Consider the following 13,064-nt stretch of genomic DNA (forward strand, 5'->3'; position numbering starts at 1 on the left):
CATCTGGACCCATGCTCTTGGTAGGGTCACTCATGGTGGTAAGGTCGAGGGTGAGGTCCTTGACAAAAAAAACAACCTAACCCAGTCCTCAACAGTGAAACAGGCAGACAAAGGTACTCTGAACTCAAGAGCTATGAGGGAAGACAAAGGCTGCAACAAATCCATCAGTTCCAATCGTCATAGTTTTCATGTCATTGGAACTAGTTGGTTGATTTGTGAAGTATCGTGTACTATTTAGTGAAACATTAAATACACATTAAACTATTAAACGCACAGGCACCTTCGGTCTGTGTATCAACGGAACGAAGGCTATCATCCGTGACCTCGAGGGATAGCCTCGACGACAACAGACTAATTTGAACACCCTCCCAACAGTAAGGGTAAACTGTCTGCAAGGATATTGGCCCTGACCCTGTGTGGTGCAATCATTTTAACCGTTTCTTTCTCATCTTCTTCCAGACTGGTCTCAAAGACCAAGTTACATGGGAGGAGAATTACTGCCAGTGCTGGGAATCTGGCACAAATCCTCTTCTTCCTTGCTGCATTGCACTGTGTTCCTGGATGAGGGCTCAAACCTCCAGTGGAAATTGCATAGGAAGGAATCTCCACTTATCCAAATATGGTCTTGGATTATTGCTCATGGAAATTTCACTGCCAATAATCTTGGCTGCTGGGATTGTCCTTGTGTTCTTTCCTGATCTGGAGTAATGTCTATAATTTCCAGACCTATTATCCAATGTCCACAATGAATGAACCTGGAAGATTATGGGTGAGCCTCTGGAATTCCACTCTTCTTACCTAAGATAACTGAAACAGGTGACTTCCTATAGTAAATCCCCAAAACCTTTCTCAATCTTATCTGTTGTTTAACCTTTAAAATATTATCCAATATCCAACTTCTTACATTGAAACTCGCAAGAGGAGAAAAAAGCAGACAAGTGCATATTGGGAAGCCAGGTACAGTCTATTTATTTGCAGGACAAGCATTAGGAGTTAATTTAATTTTACTAAATGGGTGGCATTTAAAAATTGTTAAACGAAAACAGCATTTGCATTTACTCCTTGCATAATCTTTGGGCATCCCAAAGCACTTTTGTAATGAATGAAGCAACGTTTGAAGGGCGACAGCCAATTTTTCCTGATTAAAATACAATTGTTGTGCAATACGAGAATGACTTGATAAGCTATACTGTTACCATGCTGAATCTCTTAATTTTTTTAATTGTGCAAAGGGTGGTGGGGATGTGGAATGAGCTTCCGACAGACGTGGTCGAGGCAGGATCATTGGTTACATTTAAGGAAAGACTAGATAGTTACATGGATAGGAGAGGACTGGAGGGGTATGGACCGGGTGCTGGTCAGTGGGACTAGGAGGGTGGGGATTTGTTACAGCATGGACTAGTAGGGCCGAACTGGCCTGTTCTGTGCTGTAAGTGGTTATATGGTTATATGGTTAAGAGATACAGCATGGTAACAGACCTGTATGGGAATGAGCCCAATATACCCATGTAACCAATAAAAATAATAACCCTGTACAACTTTGAACAAGGGATAAAACAGGAGGACAGACACTGGGAGAACACACAAACTTCTTACAGACAGCCCCAGATTTGAACGTGAGTCACTGGTGTTGTAATAGCGTTGTGTACTGTACGCTAACTGTACTGCCTTCATAAGATGTTGATGAGTAATAACCTGGGATACTGGTTGTAGACCATCCAGGACAGCAGATTGCACCTTGCCTTAGTCATACATTGACAATCAATAGAAATATTCATAAGATTGTATGAGATTAATAATTATACCATGATATAGGAGCTTGAAATCAGTACTGGTCATTTCTTTGAGCTCTTCAATTTTTATTTGTACCAGTGAAAGGAGATCCAATATCAAGGATAGGTTCCTCTTTCCTGATTAATTGAAAAGAAAAACTGATAAGAGCAATAATGAATGATTTTTATAAATTACAATATGATGAATACAAAATAAATGACAGTATCTAATGAATACAAATTAGTGCACTATTTGTGGGAACAAATAAGAGTTACAGGGTAAAAGGTGCCGAAGATTATCAACTGTAAGGTTTACTGTGGTACTTCCCACACAGTTTTAATGTGTAGAACAATGTTTCGTATGGATTATATAAGGGTTTTCATATAAAAATAATGATTAAATGATCTTGAACTCCTAATGCACAAAACACTTTGGGGAAATTCCAAATTGTGTCACTTGCAATGTAACATTACCAATTATGTCACTTTTGTGATGCCCTGTTAGTTAGGATGATGGGGGCTGACTTTGGTCCAGATCGCCTTAAACAGTGAAGACTAACATGTAAGTGAAAGCTAAGCAGTAATGGTATGTTCATGTTGTAATATTAGCAAAAACTCCTGGTGAAAATGCACCTGTGTAAAAGTTTAGTCCCTACTTAGGAAGGTTATACTTGTTACAGAGTGAAGACACACCAGGTTGATCCTGCAAAGATGCATTTGTCATACAAGGGAAGGTTAAGCATTCTGCACTGCCTTGAGTTTAAAAGAATGCAGTGATCTCATTGACCTACCAAATGCCTGTGGTGCTTGACAGGATAGGTGCTGAGATGTTTTCCCTTGTTTGGGGTTGGGGGGGGGTCCTAGAATCAAGGGTCAAAGGCCCAAAACAAACAATTAGTCATTTTTGACAGAGATGAGAAACTCTTTTTTAACCAATTGTGTAGTCACTCTGTAATTCTCAATGCAAGGCAGATTTCAATTGATTTTTAGATTTACAGAACAAAGGTTTTGGAATTAATGCAGGAAAATAGAACTGAGATAAAAGAGCAGCCATGATCTTTTTGAACAATGGAGCAGGCACGTAAATCTGAATGTCCTTCCGTTCTCTTACTATGATCTTATAAACTTGACCTCCGTACCTCAATAGTAAAACACAAAAGTCTGCAGACACTGTGGTTGAATTAAAAACACGGTGCTGGAAAAATTCAGCAGGTCAAACAGTGCACTTTATAAAGCAAAGATAAAGATACAGAACCAAGGTTTTGGGCTTGAGCCCTTCATCAAGGTGTGATGAAGGTATGCTGAGTTTCTCCAGCCTTGTGTTTTATTTTAACTCAGTACCACAAGTATTTTATGGACCTCATGTGATCAAGATCAGTAGCGACAGCTCAAATCTCATCTGTGACCACAGGCATTTCAACATGTACCCAAGTACATATTCTGGACTTGTACCTTCAAGATATTGGCAGCCTTTCTGGCATGGTTGTAATTTTATACATTTGAAGTAATTGACATAGGATCAGAGGAATGATGAAGAAAAACTGTCCTACCTGATGGTGATAGATGATTGGAGCTTGCTGCCTGAAAAGATGGTGGAGATAAATTTTCACCACCTTTAAAATGGAGATGGAAGAAAACTGCAGAAGCTGGAGCAAAAAACACAAACTGCTGGAGGACTCTGAGGGCCAATCAGCATCTGGTGTTCCTCTGGTAGTTTGCTTTTAGCTGCAGATTCCATCATCTGCATTCAGCTCCACTGATGTTGCTTAACTCACTGAGTTACTCCAGCAAATCGATTTGTACAAAAAGATCTATAGTGCTGTGGATCAAATGCTGGAATTAGGCTGGGATACTCTTCTTCGACCTACACATACAGGATGGTTGAAAGAATGAATGGCCCTGTGTCCTAAATTTTCTGAGATGCACATGGGTAACATGTGCCAAATTTAAGGAAATGAATAATATTGACATAACATAAGAAATTATGGCTGTTTCATTTGAGGAATCTTATTCCAAATTGTATGGTATGAATGATTAGAGCATGTTAGAAATGCAAATTCTGGGTCTCCTGTGTGCATTTATGTAGCATAGAGACAATGCAAATGATACAGTGGAATCTTCACATTAGGTCCATTGAGATAGATTTGTATTGTCTGGCATTGGATGAAAAAAAAAATATGCAGACGATACTAAGATAGGTGGAATAGTGGATAATGAAGAAGGTTTTCAAGGATTGCAGAGGGATTTGGGCTGCTTAGAAAAGTGGGCTGAAAAATGGCAGATGGAATTTAATGCTGATAAGTGTGAGGTGCTTCATTTTGGTAAGAAGAATCAGAATAGGACATATGTGGTAAATGGGAGAGCATTGAGGAATACAGAAGAGCAGAAAGATTTAGGAGTAACGGTACATCGTTCCCTGAAGGTAGAAACTCATGTGAATAGGGTGGTGAAGAAGGCTTTTAGTATGCTGGCCTTTATCAATCATTGCATGGAATATAGGAGTTGGGAGGTGATGTTGAGATTGTATAAGACGTTGGTGCGGCCTAATTTGGAGTTCTGTGTGCAGTTCTGGTCGCCTAATTATAGGAAGGATATAAACAGAGCGGAGAGAGTGCAGAGAAGGTTTACCAGAATGTTGCCTGGGTTTAAGCATCTGGAGTATGGGGAGAGATTGGACAGATTGGGTCTTTATTCTTTGGAGCGTAGAAGGTTGAGAGGGGATTTGATAGAAGTATTTAAGATTATGAAAGAGGTAGACAGAATGGATGTGGATAGACTATTTCCGTTAAGAGGAGGAAAGTTTAAAACAAGAGGACATGAGTTAAGAATTAAGGGGCAGAGGTTTAGAGGTAACATGAGGGGGAACTTCTTCACTCAGAGAGTGGTAGCTGTGTGGAATGATCTTCCGGGAGAAATAGTGGCGGCGGAGTCAATTGTATTATTTAAGAAAAGGTTGGACAGGTATATGGATGAGAAGAAGATGGAGGGTTATGGGCATTGTGCAGGGAGGTGGGACTAGAAAGGGGTGTTTGGTTCGGTGCGGACTAGAAGGGCCTAATGGCCTGTTTCCGTGCTGTAATTGTTATGTTATGTTAAACAAGACCATTTGCAGATATTGGGATTGAGGCAAATTCGGAAAAAATGCTGGACAAATATCCATTATGTTATGTTATGGACAATAGGTGCTGTTTTAAGTTCAGTTTTAGTTCAAAATTTTCTGGTTAGAAATCTCGTTAATTAAGTTGATGGTGAGAATTACAACTGTATAAAATTAACTATTTTCTGAAAGCAGTTACACTTCAATGTTGCAACTTACCTTTAGAAGTTTGTACATTATTTTCAATTGTGAACCTTTGTAATATCTGGAGAAATCGTGGTCGAAGAAATTCAGAGGTTGGAGATATGTTGTCACTTTTTCTCAGGAATAATTTCAAAGCCAGCAATGCCTTGAAAGCTAACTCAATCTCTTCAGTATGGACTATATCCTTAGAGAAAAAATGTTTTTTTTTAATACATTGTAACATGAAAAACTAGCTCATAACCTTTACAGGGAGTAGTTCCCAGTTTACATAAGGTTTCCTTCCTGAGAATAGTCTGGAAGTCGATTTCTCCTCAAGTCATTTTCTAACACATGTATGATTATTTCATTTCTTTGAATAATCATTATTATTATCATCACTATTCATAATTAAACTAATGAAATAGATACTCTGTCTGATCATGAATGAAAACCATGAAATAGTTTATTTCATTACTAGGTTGAAAAACATTTTAAAATATATGAGAGAATTTGCATGAAGCTAGATTTCTACGTCAGGGGATTTATGATGTGTGATAGTACAGATCTATCACCAATGTACATAGTGTATATAGTTACTGTATCTAGACTGTGCTTACAGCGATTGGCTGAGAGCTAAGCCACGCCTATTGTCTGGGCCTTAAAAGGTTGTGTCCCTAGCCAGGTCGGATCATTCCGGACTGGTCGGCCACCTGTGAAGAGCTCCGGTCTTTTGCTAATAAAAGCCTTGGTTTGGATCAACAAGTCTTTGGTTCTTTCGACGAGCTCTACAATTTTATTAGCAACTACATGAGGCAATATATTAAAATAGAGTAGGGATAAAAGGGAGTTTCTCTGGTTGCAATGAGTGGTGAGTGGCGTGCCACAGGGATTGGTGATGGACTCGCGACTGTTTATGATATACATAAATTATATGGAGTGTAGTAACCCTAAATTTGCTGATAACACCATATTGAGTGTGTTACAGAGTTATGTGTTGTGTGGTTTTATGTTAAAAAATGAGTTTGCCTTTGAGAGCCAAGGCGAAGGTGGACTGCTGAGAGTGAGAAAGAGAGACAGATTGAGCATGTGCAAAAGATGACCTAGAAATTTCTGGACTTGGAAGACAAACCACAACTGGGTGTGGCTGTAGAATGAAAGGAAACCCAAGTAGAGTTATTGTATAAGAGGCAGGTTGGAATGTAGGGCATTTTAAAAAAGAAATGAAGATTCCGAAGGTAGCTAGAAGGATCCGGACCAAGCCATTTTTTTTCTCTGCAAGCAACACAAGAAGACCACTTTGAATTTTGTGCTCTCTCTCTCTCTCAAAGATCTTTTGGCTTCAGTTTACCAAACAAACTGAATTTTGTTTACAATCTTTACTTCAATTGCAATCGAAGTTTTGTGACTCTTGTATGTTTTGTGTCTAAGTTTTTTTTTCCTGTGGGCTGGTTGGGAATATAACTTAGACTTTGATTATAAATGTTATATTTAAGCTGGGAATTTTGAAGGTGAAATTTAGTTAATAAAGTAATTGTTCATCTTTACCCCTGGGTGATATGCCTTCTTTGTGGTTGCTGGTTTGATCTTGTAACAAGTAGAAAACACACGATTTCTGGGGACATTAATATGACCATGGCTCGCCATTCAGAATTGGTCAAGGTCAGGAGGAAAAAGATGATCATTTCTGAAGGATCTATGCTTTCAGAGGGATGTCATATTACAACTACACAAGATACTGATGAAGCCACGCGTGGAGTATTTTTGGCAGTTTTGGTCACCCAGCTATTATACTGGGAACAGTACAGAAAAGGATGTTAGTGGAACTGGAGGGCTTGAGTCACAAAAAGAAGTTGGATAGGCTGGGAGATTTTTCCATGGAGAGCAGGAGAATGGAACTAGGGCTTCAAAAAATGTGGGTAAGATCCCCTTAAAATGACCCATTTATTTATATGATGAATCTGCCCATTAACCAGACTTCACTCCATTAATTACTCTGAACCCCATGCTCTCTGACTTATTTTGGAACCTCTTGCAGGACACCTATTCAAATCTCTTTGACAAGTTTGAGGATAGTTGTTGATCTGGCTGCCACTGTGCAAAGACGGTGCATATATACATTATGAGCTGTGTGAATGAAGTGGGAATATGTTCTAGGCTGGAATTTTAAGCAAGAGTCAAAAGTTACACAAATAAAATGAGATACATTTTCTGGTCGTTTTTACAAGTTCTCATTGATTTACCGAAGGCACAGATTACTGGTCATATCTTTCAGAATCATTCCAAGATGAACATCACTTGAGTTTAAGGACCAGATTATGGGGAGCAGCCAATGCAAAAGAAAGAAGTAGCTTTAATGAAACTAGAGATCAAAAATATTTTAATGATTTGCTTAAGCAAAACAGTAAATGGAGAAATATGTTAATTGGAGGTCCAGTGGTTGAATGCTAGGGATTTTGAAAAGTCAAATATAAAATGGGGAAAGTAGACATAGGATTACTTCCACAGACATTTAAAATCTACCATACTTCGAATCTGAATCTGAATGCATTGAAAAATGAGTAAGGCAAGCAATTATCTGCTAAATTTAAATTACCTAATCATTTTTTTTTGCTGTTTACAGATTAGGAGCTTCTTAAATTCCTTAAGGTTGAGGCTTCCATTTAAAACAGAAATGAGGAAGAACTTTAGTCAGAGGGTTGTGGATCTGTGGAACTCACTGCCGCACACAGAGGTGGAGGCCAGATCATTGGGAGAATTTAAACAGGAAATTGATAAGTATCTAATTAGTAAGGGTATCAAGGGATATGGGGAAAAGTCTGGAAATTGGAACGAGGTGTGAGCATAGTTTAGCTTAGTGTAGTCACAGGACAGACTTGATGGGCCTAGTGACCTGCGTTTGTTCATTTATCTTGTGTGACTTAGATTTTAATCTTATTTGAGAAGTATATAATTTTAGACCTAATCAGAAAGAATTGCTTTCAGCCCTTTATGAACTACTTTTAAGATCTAGCAATAGTTTCTTATCTAACATTAAGAAAGTTTGGAAAATGATCACGATTGATATGTATGCGGGTAAAGAGGTATAAGAGTGAATAGAGACAATGTGCATACGTGAAAGTATCTGTACTTAGAGGAAAATATAGATAGTATAGACAAGAATTAATAAGGGAAGGTAATGGAATAGAGAGAATAAGGAGGGAATTAAAAGAGTGACCTTTGTGACATATGAAAAGTGAAATCTTTTCTGGGGGGGCGGGGTGGGGGGAAATGGCGGTCACTGCAAAATCAGTTGACGCTTGCGAGTGGATTCGCAAATCCAAATGGAGAGGGGAGATGTGGTTGTCCGACAAGGGATAAAGGACAACTCAGGAGGGGAAGGGGAGATTGGGGATAAATAAGATAGAAATAGGAGAATAAGGAAAATGTTGGATGTTGTAGGAATGTTGTCTTATAAAGAGTTGAAAATAAGAAAACAGAAATGGAAAAGGAGGAAAGGTAATGATGGAAAAACGGAAAGAGAAGATAAACAAAATATAAAAGGGCAATGCTGAACTATATGACTTTAAATAGTAAGGAATACATAACCAAATTAAAAGGAAGAAACTACTAAATTTAAATGAATAAATGTATTCCATTAGAAAAAATAACATATAGGTTAAGAAATAATATTGAAATATTCGAACAAGTATAGGAGCCTTACATTAAATACAATAGCGAAAACCTAACGGGGACAAACATTACCTAAGTTGATGGAAGAAGGAAAGAAAAGAATGGACTCAGTAGAATTTCTGGTGTATTTTTGTTGAATGACAACATTGTCTGACTGGCTTAATGCAACCTAGATTATATACCTAAAATGGATGAGGGGGGGGGGTGCGGGGGTGATTGGGAGGAGTGGGGGGAGAAAAAGTCACTGTATATGTGTGAAAAAGAAATAGTGTATATCATGGCTAATGTGATTTATGGTGTGAAAAATAAAAAATTTTAAAAAAAAGAAAGAAAGTTTGGGAACATGACTTTCAACAACTGTTTGTTGAAGATACATGAGAGTCTATTTTGAAAAATGTCTCTCTTTGCTGGACATTCCTTATGACAATTTAAAGTAGTCCATAGGGCCCACTATTCCAAAGTTCAATTAGCCCAACATATTCTCTAAATGCGATAACCCAGGAAGCTACTTTATATTATATGTTTTGGCTATGTCCCTCTCTTTGTAAATTGGAAAGATGTTTAGTACATTATCTTTAATTCTTGATATCAATCTGTCTCTGTGTCCTTTTTATTGCTATTTTTGGAGTGAGTGGACCAATGGCGGACTTAATTTTGATTCCATCTCAATCCCATGCAGTTGATTTTGCAGCCCTGATTGCTAGACAGCTCATTCTGCTGTGATGGAAGGATGTTGTCCCTCCCACACATATACAATGGTTATTGGATTTGATGGCATCCCTCTTTCTAAAGAAAATTAGGTGTTCAACTACTAAAATGAGTATTAATTTTTTTTCTCATTGGGGTTCTTTTTTCAATTATTTTCAAAATTTATAGTTCAATTATTTTTGGTCTTAATTTTCTTTCTTCTTTTCTTTTTTTCTGAACCTATTAGTATCGAAATCAGTAGTTGATGCCTGACTTTACTAATAATCACTCATATAAAAGGTTGGGCTTAGAAATTAGATTAGTAATAGATGTTTTTTCTTTCTTTTTATCAGTAACATGGATCATACATATCTTGTCTTCCATCTGTTATTTCATTTTACTTTGTAGCGGCCCACTAACCGGGACACGACCTGGTACACAAGATGGCCAAAGAACTCAGCGACCACACAGTCTCCGTGGGGGCCAAGGACCCAGGTGACAATTCGCGTGGTGGGAAGCAAGGGTGAGAATGCTGACCAATCCAAGGCCAGCGCTGCCATGACATCACTCTTGTCAGCTGCAGGGAGAGAATATAAGCCAAGTTTCCAGTGCAATAGTCTTTGTCTTCGACTTCTTGGGTGTTTGTCCTTCTTCCAACACTTTGCGGTAGTGCACACACTACAACTTCAACATTATTTCATATGTAACTATGCAACTGAAATAATTTTTCTCCAAAAAAAAATAGAGATTGGAAAAGTAAAAGGAATAAGGCTGAATGTAATTCAGTCTAGATGTTAGTTGATGCTAAAAACTGAGACATCAATAAACAAGATCTTCTTTGGCACTTGTCATTATTATAGCAGGCACTTAAAAAAAAATGGAACAAAGTTAAAATACTTCCAATTTTTCTAGAAAGAAATATTATTATTTACCAGCAGAATCAGGAGGACATTTGGATTTTCTTGAATAATATTCATCAAGCAACTTGTGTCACTCTGAAAGTTAGGAGCCAGGTTTTCGTCCTCACAACAGTTGCTATCAAAATGTGCAAACCAACATTTCAAGATACAGTGACCAAATCTGTCAGTCAACTCTGGGTAGTGGAAGAAAAACTTCAAAACTAGAGGGTGGCTGGTATACACAGAAGAAACAGTGGCTGTGTTCTCCAGGAGCTTACAAATAGACTTCAAATATATCTAAAAAAGAAAAAAGAATAGATTATAATTATCAGAGATAGAACTTAAGCTTTTCAAATAAAGAATTTCTAAGAATAAATCTGCCATTGTCTATCTTTCCTTAATTTTACATTGCACCCAATCTTCAGGATTCCTACTTTATCTTGCAGTTTTACATTTGTTATGAACTGTGCGTAATGAGCAGCAATGGACAATAAACCAGTGTTCAATTTTAAAACACTAATTTTATTTCTGACTCTTAAACTATAGTCTTATCTCTTAAACTATTGTTAACACTAAATCTATCCCCAGCTATGCGCAGGGTGTGATATATTCAAACCATTATTGTCCAGGCTAAAATCTAGAAAGTTACTTCAAAATTCAGTCTTTCAAATTCAGTGTTGAAGCACAGGGTTTTGAAATTTGATGCTTAGAATTAATGATGAACTGGAGTCGTGCCTGCTACACACTCACAAGTTCTCCTTGCGATGCCGTTGAAGAAATGTCCGCCCACACGAGCTGTGGTCATAAGCCTTTTTGTAGGCAAGTCTTGAACTGGTCGGCCTCCATGACCCTGGCACCGGTCTCTCCAAGAGACGTTCACTGTAGTCACAATCGAAATGAAACACTTTGATTTCCTGGCACAGATTGATCCACCGAAAAGGCCCAGTCATTCTCAGAGCCGGCTTTGCTCTGAATTCCACAAAAATGGCTGGCTACAAGAGCTGCTTCAAAAAGCTGTTTTCTCTTCAGCATCCAGAATGGTTCTCCCATTGCAAAATCACAATGTCTTTGCAAATGTATTGAATCTGGAACAGACTGTGACAAATCTTCCCTCAGTTCTTCCAATGTACTGAATTGTCACTGGGCTGTGACTTTGTGTTGTGATGGTGCTTGTGTGAAATATTAACGGTGACCATTCAGTTCCTCCTGTCTATTCTATCCCTTACAGTGATAATCCCATTTTACTAAAATGGGAGCTTATAATACATTTAAATTAAATTTATACATACAGCACAGTAACAGGCCATTTCGTCCACAAGTCCATGCCGCCCAATTTACACCCTATTAACCTACACACCTGGTACATTTTTTGAACGGTGGGAGGAAATCAGAGCCCCCAGAGAAAACCCACCCAGACACCAGGAGAACATACAAACTCCTTATAAATAGCACAGGATTTGAACCCTGGTCTGGACCAGATCACTGGCACTGGTGCTGCCCATGTCTATTCTTTGGACCTAACTCTATCCTTAACTTCTGTTGTTAATTATATTTAGATTGTTTATCTTTTCATAGTTTTATACCACACAGAAATGCATAAATTTAGGAAATCCTGTATTTATTCTTATGTATTGACTAGCTGCCAATATGCATTTTAATAACATTTCCATAGAATCATAGAACATTACAACACAGAAGCAGGCCCCTTTGGCCCTTCTAATCTGAGCTGAACTATTATTCTGCCTGGTCCCACTTGCCTGCACCCAGTCCATAGCCCTCAATACTTCTCCTATCCAAATTCTTCTTAAATGTTAAAATGGAGCCCACATTCATCACCTCAGCTGGCAGCTCATTCCACACTCCCTCCACTCTCTGTGAAGAAGTTCCCCCCCATGTTCTCCCTGAACTTTTCTTATTTTACCCTTAACCAATTGTACTGACAATAACCACACCAGCAGTGCGAGTATGACAGCTTTAATAAACTATTAAAGAAGTTCCCCCTCATGTTCTCCCTGAACTTTTCTTATTTTACCCTTAACCAATTGTACTGACAATAACCACACCAGCAGTGCGAGCATAAGACAGCTTTAATAAACTAATATGTACACTAAGAGGTCTTGTCTCTCTGTGAGACGAACCTGGAAGTCTAGACTGTAGCTCTGGACTGCTTTATAGACAAGGTCACTGGGATGACCCCTGGTGGCCTAGTGGTGGAATTACAAGAGGTCTTGTCTCTCTGCAAGACGAACCTGGAAGGCTAGACTGTAGCTCTGGACTGCTTTATAGACAAGGTCACTGGGATGACCCCTGGTGGCCTAGTGGTGGAATTACAAGAGGTCTTGTCTCTCTGCGAGACGAACCTGGAAGGCTAGACTGTAGCTCTGGATTGCTTTATATACAAGGTCACTGGGTGACCTAGTGGTGTAATTACATATCACCACACCAATGTCCTCTGGTTTTTACATCACCTACTTTCAGTGGAAAAAGCTGACCTACATTTATTCCATCTATCCCCCTTATAATTTTAAGAACCTCATTTAAATCTCCCTTCATACTTCTACACTCCAAGAAATAAAGCCCTAGCCTGTTTGATCTTACTCTATAACTCAGTTCCTGAAATCCGGGCAACATCCCAATAAATCTTCTCTGCACTCTTTCTATCTTATTAATATCTCTCCTGTAGTTAGGTGACCAAAACTGCACACAATGCTCCAAATTTGGCCTCACCTATACAACCTCACCATATCATCCTAGGGC

The 13,064-nt window shown here is 38.5% G+C and overlaps 1 protein-coding gene across 8 annotated transcripts in view; it reads right to left on the reverse strand.

Annotated features, from left to right (window-relative positions):
- The window catches only part of LOC138748873 (meiosis inhibitor protein 1), a 187,836-nt gene that overhangs the window by 47,731 nt on the left and 127,041 nt on the right, over positions 1-13,064 (reverse strand). For 7 of the 8 annotated variants that reach the window (XM_069909734.1, XM_069909738.1, XM_069909737.1 and 4 more), the window contains 4 exons: positions 10,341-10,604; positions 5,089-5,257; positions 3,323-3,385; positions 1,806-1,910 (listed from right to left, as the gene is read on the reverse strand). In XM_069909734.1, coding sequence (XP_069765835.1) covers positions 1,806-1,910; positions 3,323-3,385; positions 5,089-5,257; positions 10,341-10,604 — 601 coding nt within the window. The remainder of the gene's footprint in view (positions 1-1,805; positions 1,911-3,322; positions 3,386-5,088; positions 5,258-10,340; positions 10,605-13,064) is intronic. The other variant, XM_069909735.1, reaches the window with a different exon arrangement.

Source organism: Narcine bancroftii, chromosome 13, assembly GCF_036971445.1.
Source record: "Narcine bancroftii isolate sNarBan1 chromosome 13, sNarBan1.hap1, whole genome shotgun sequence".
In the NCBI taxonomy this organism is placed as follows: domain Eukaryota; kingdom Metazoa; phylum Chordata; class Chondrichthyes; order Torpediniformes; family Narcinidae; genus Narcine; species Narcine bancroftii.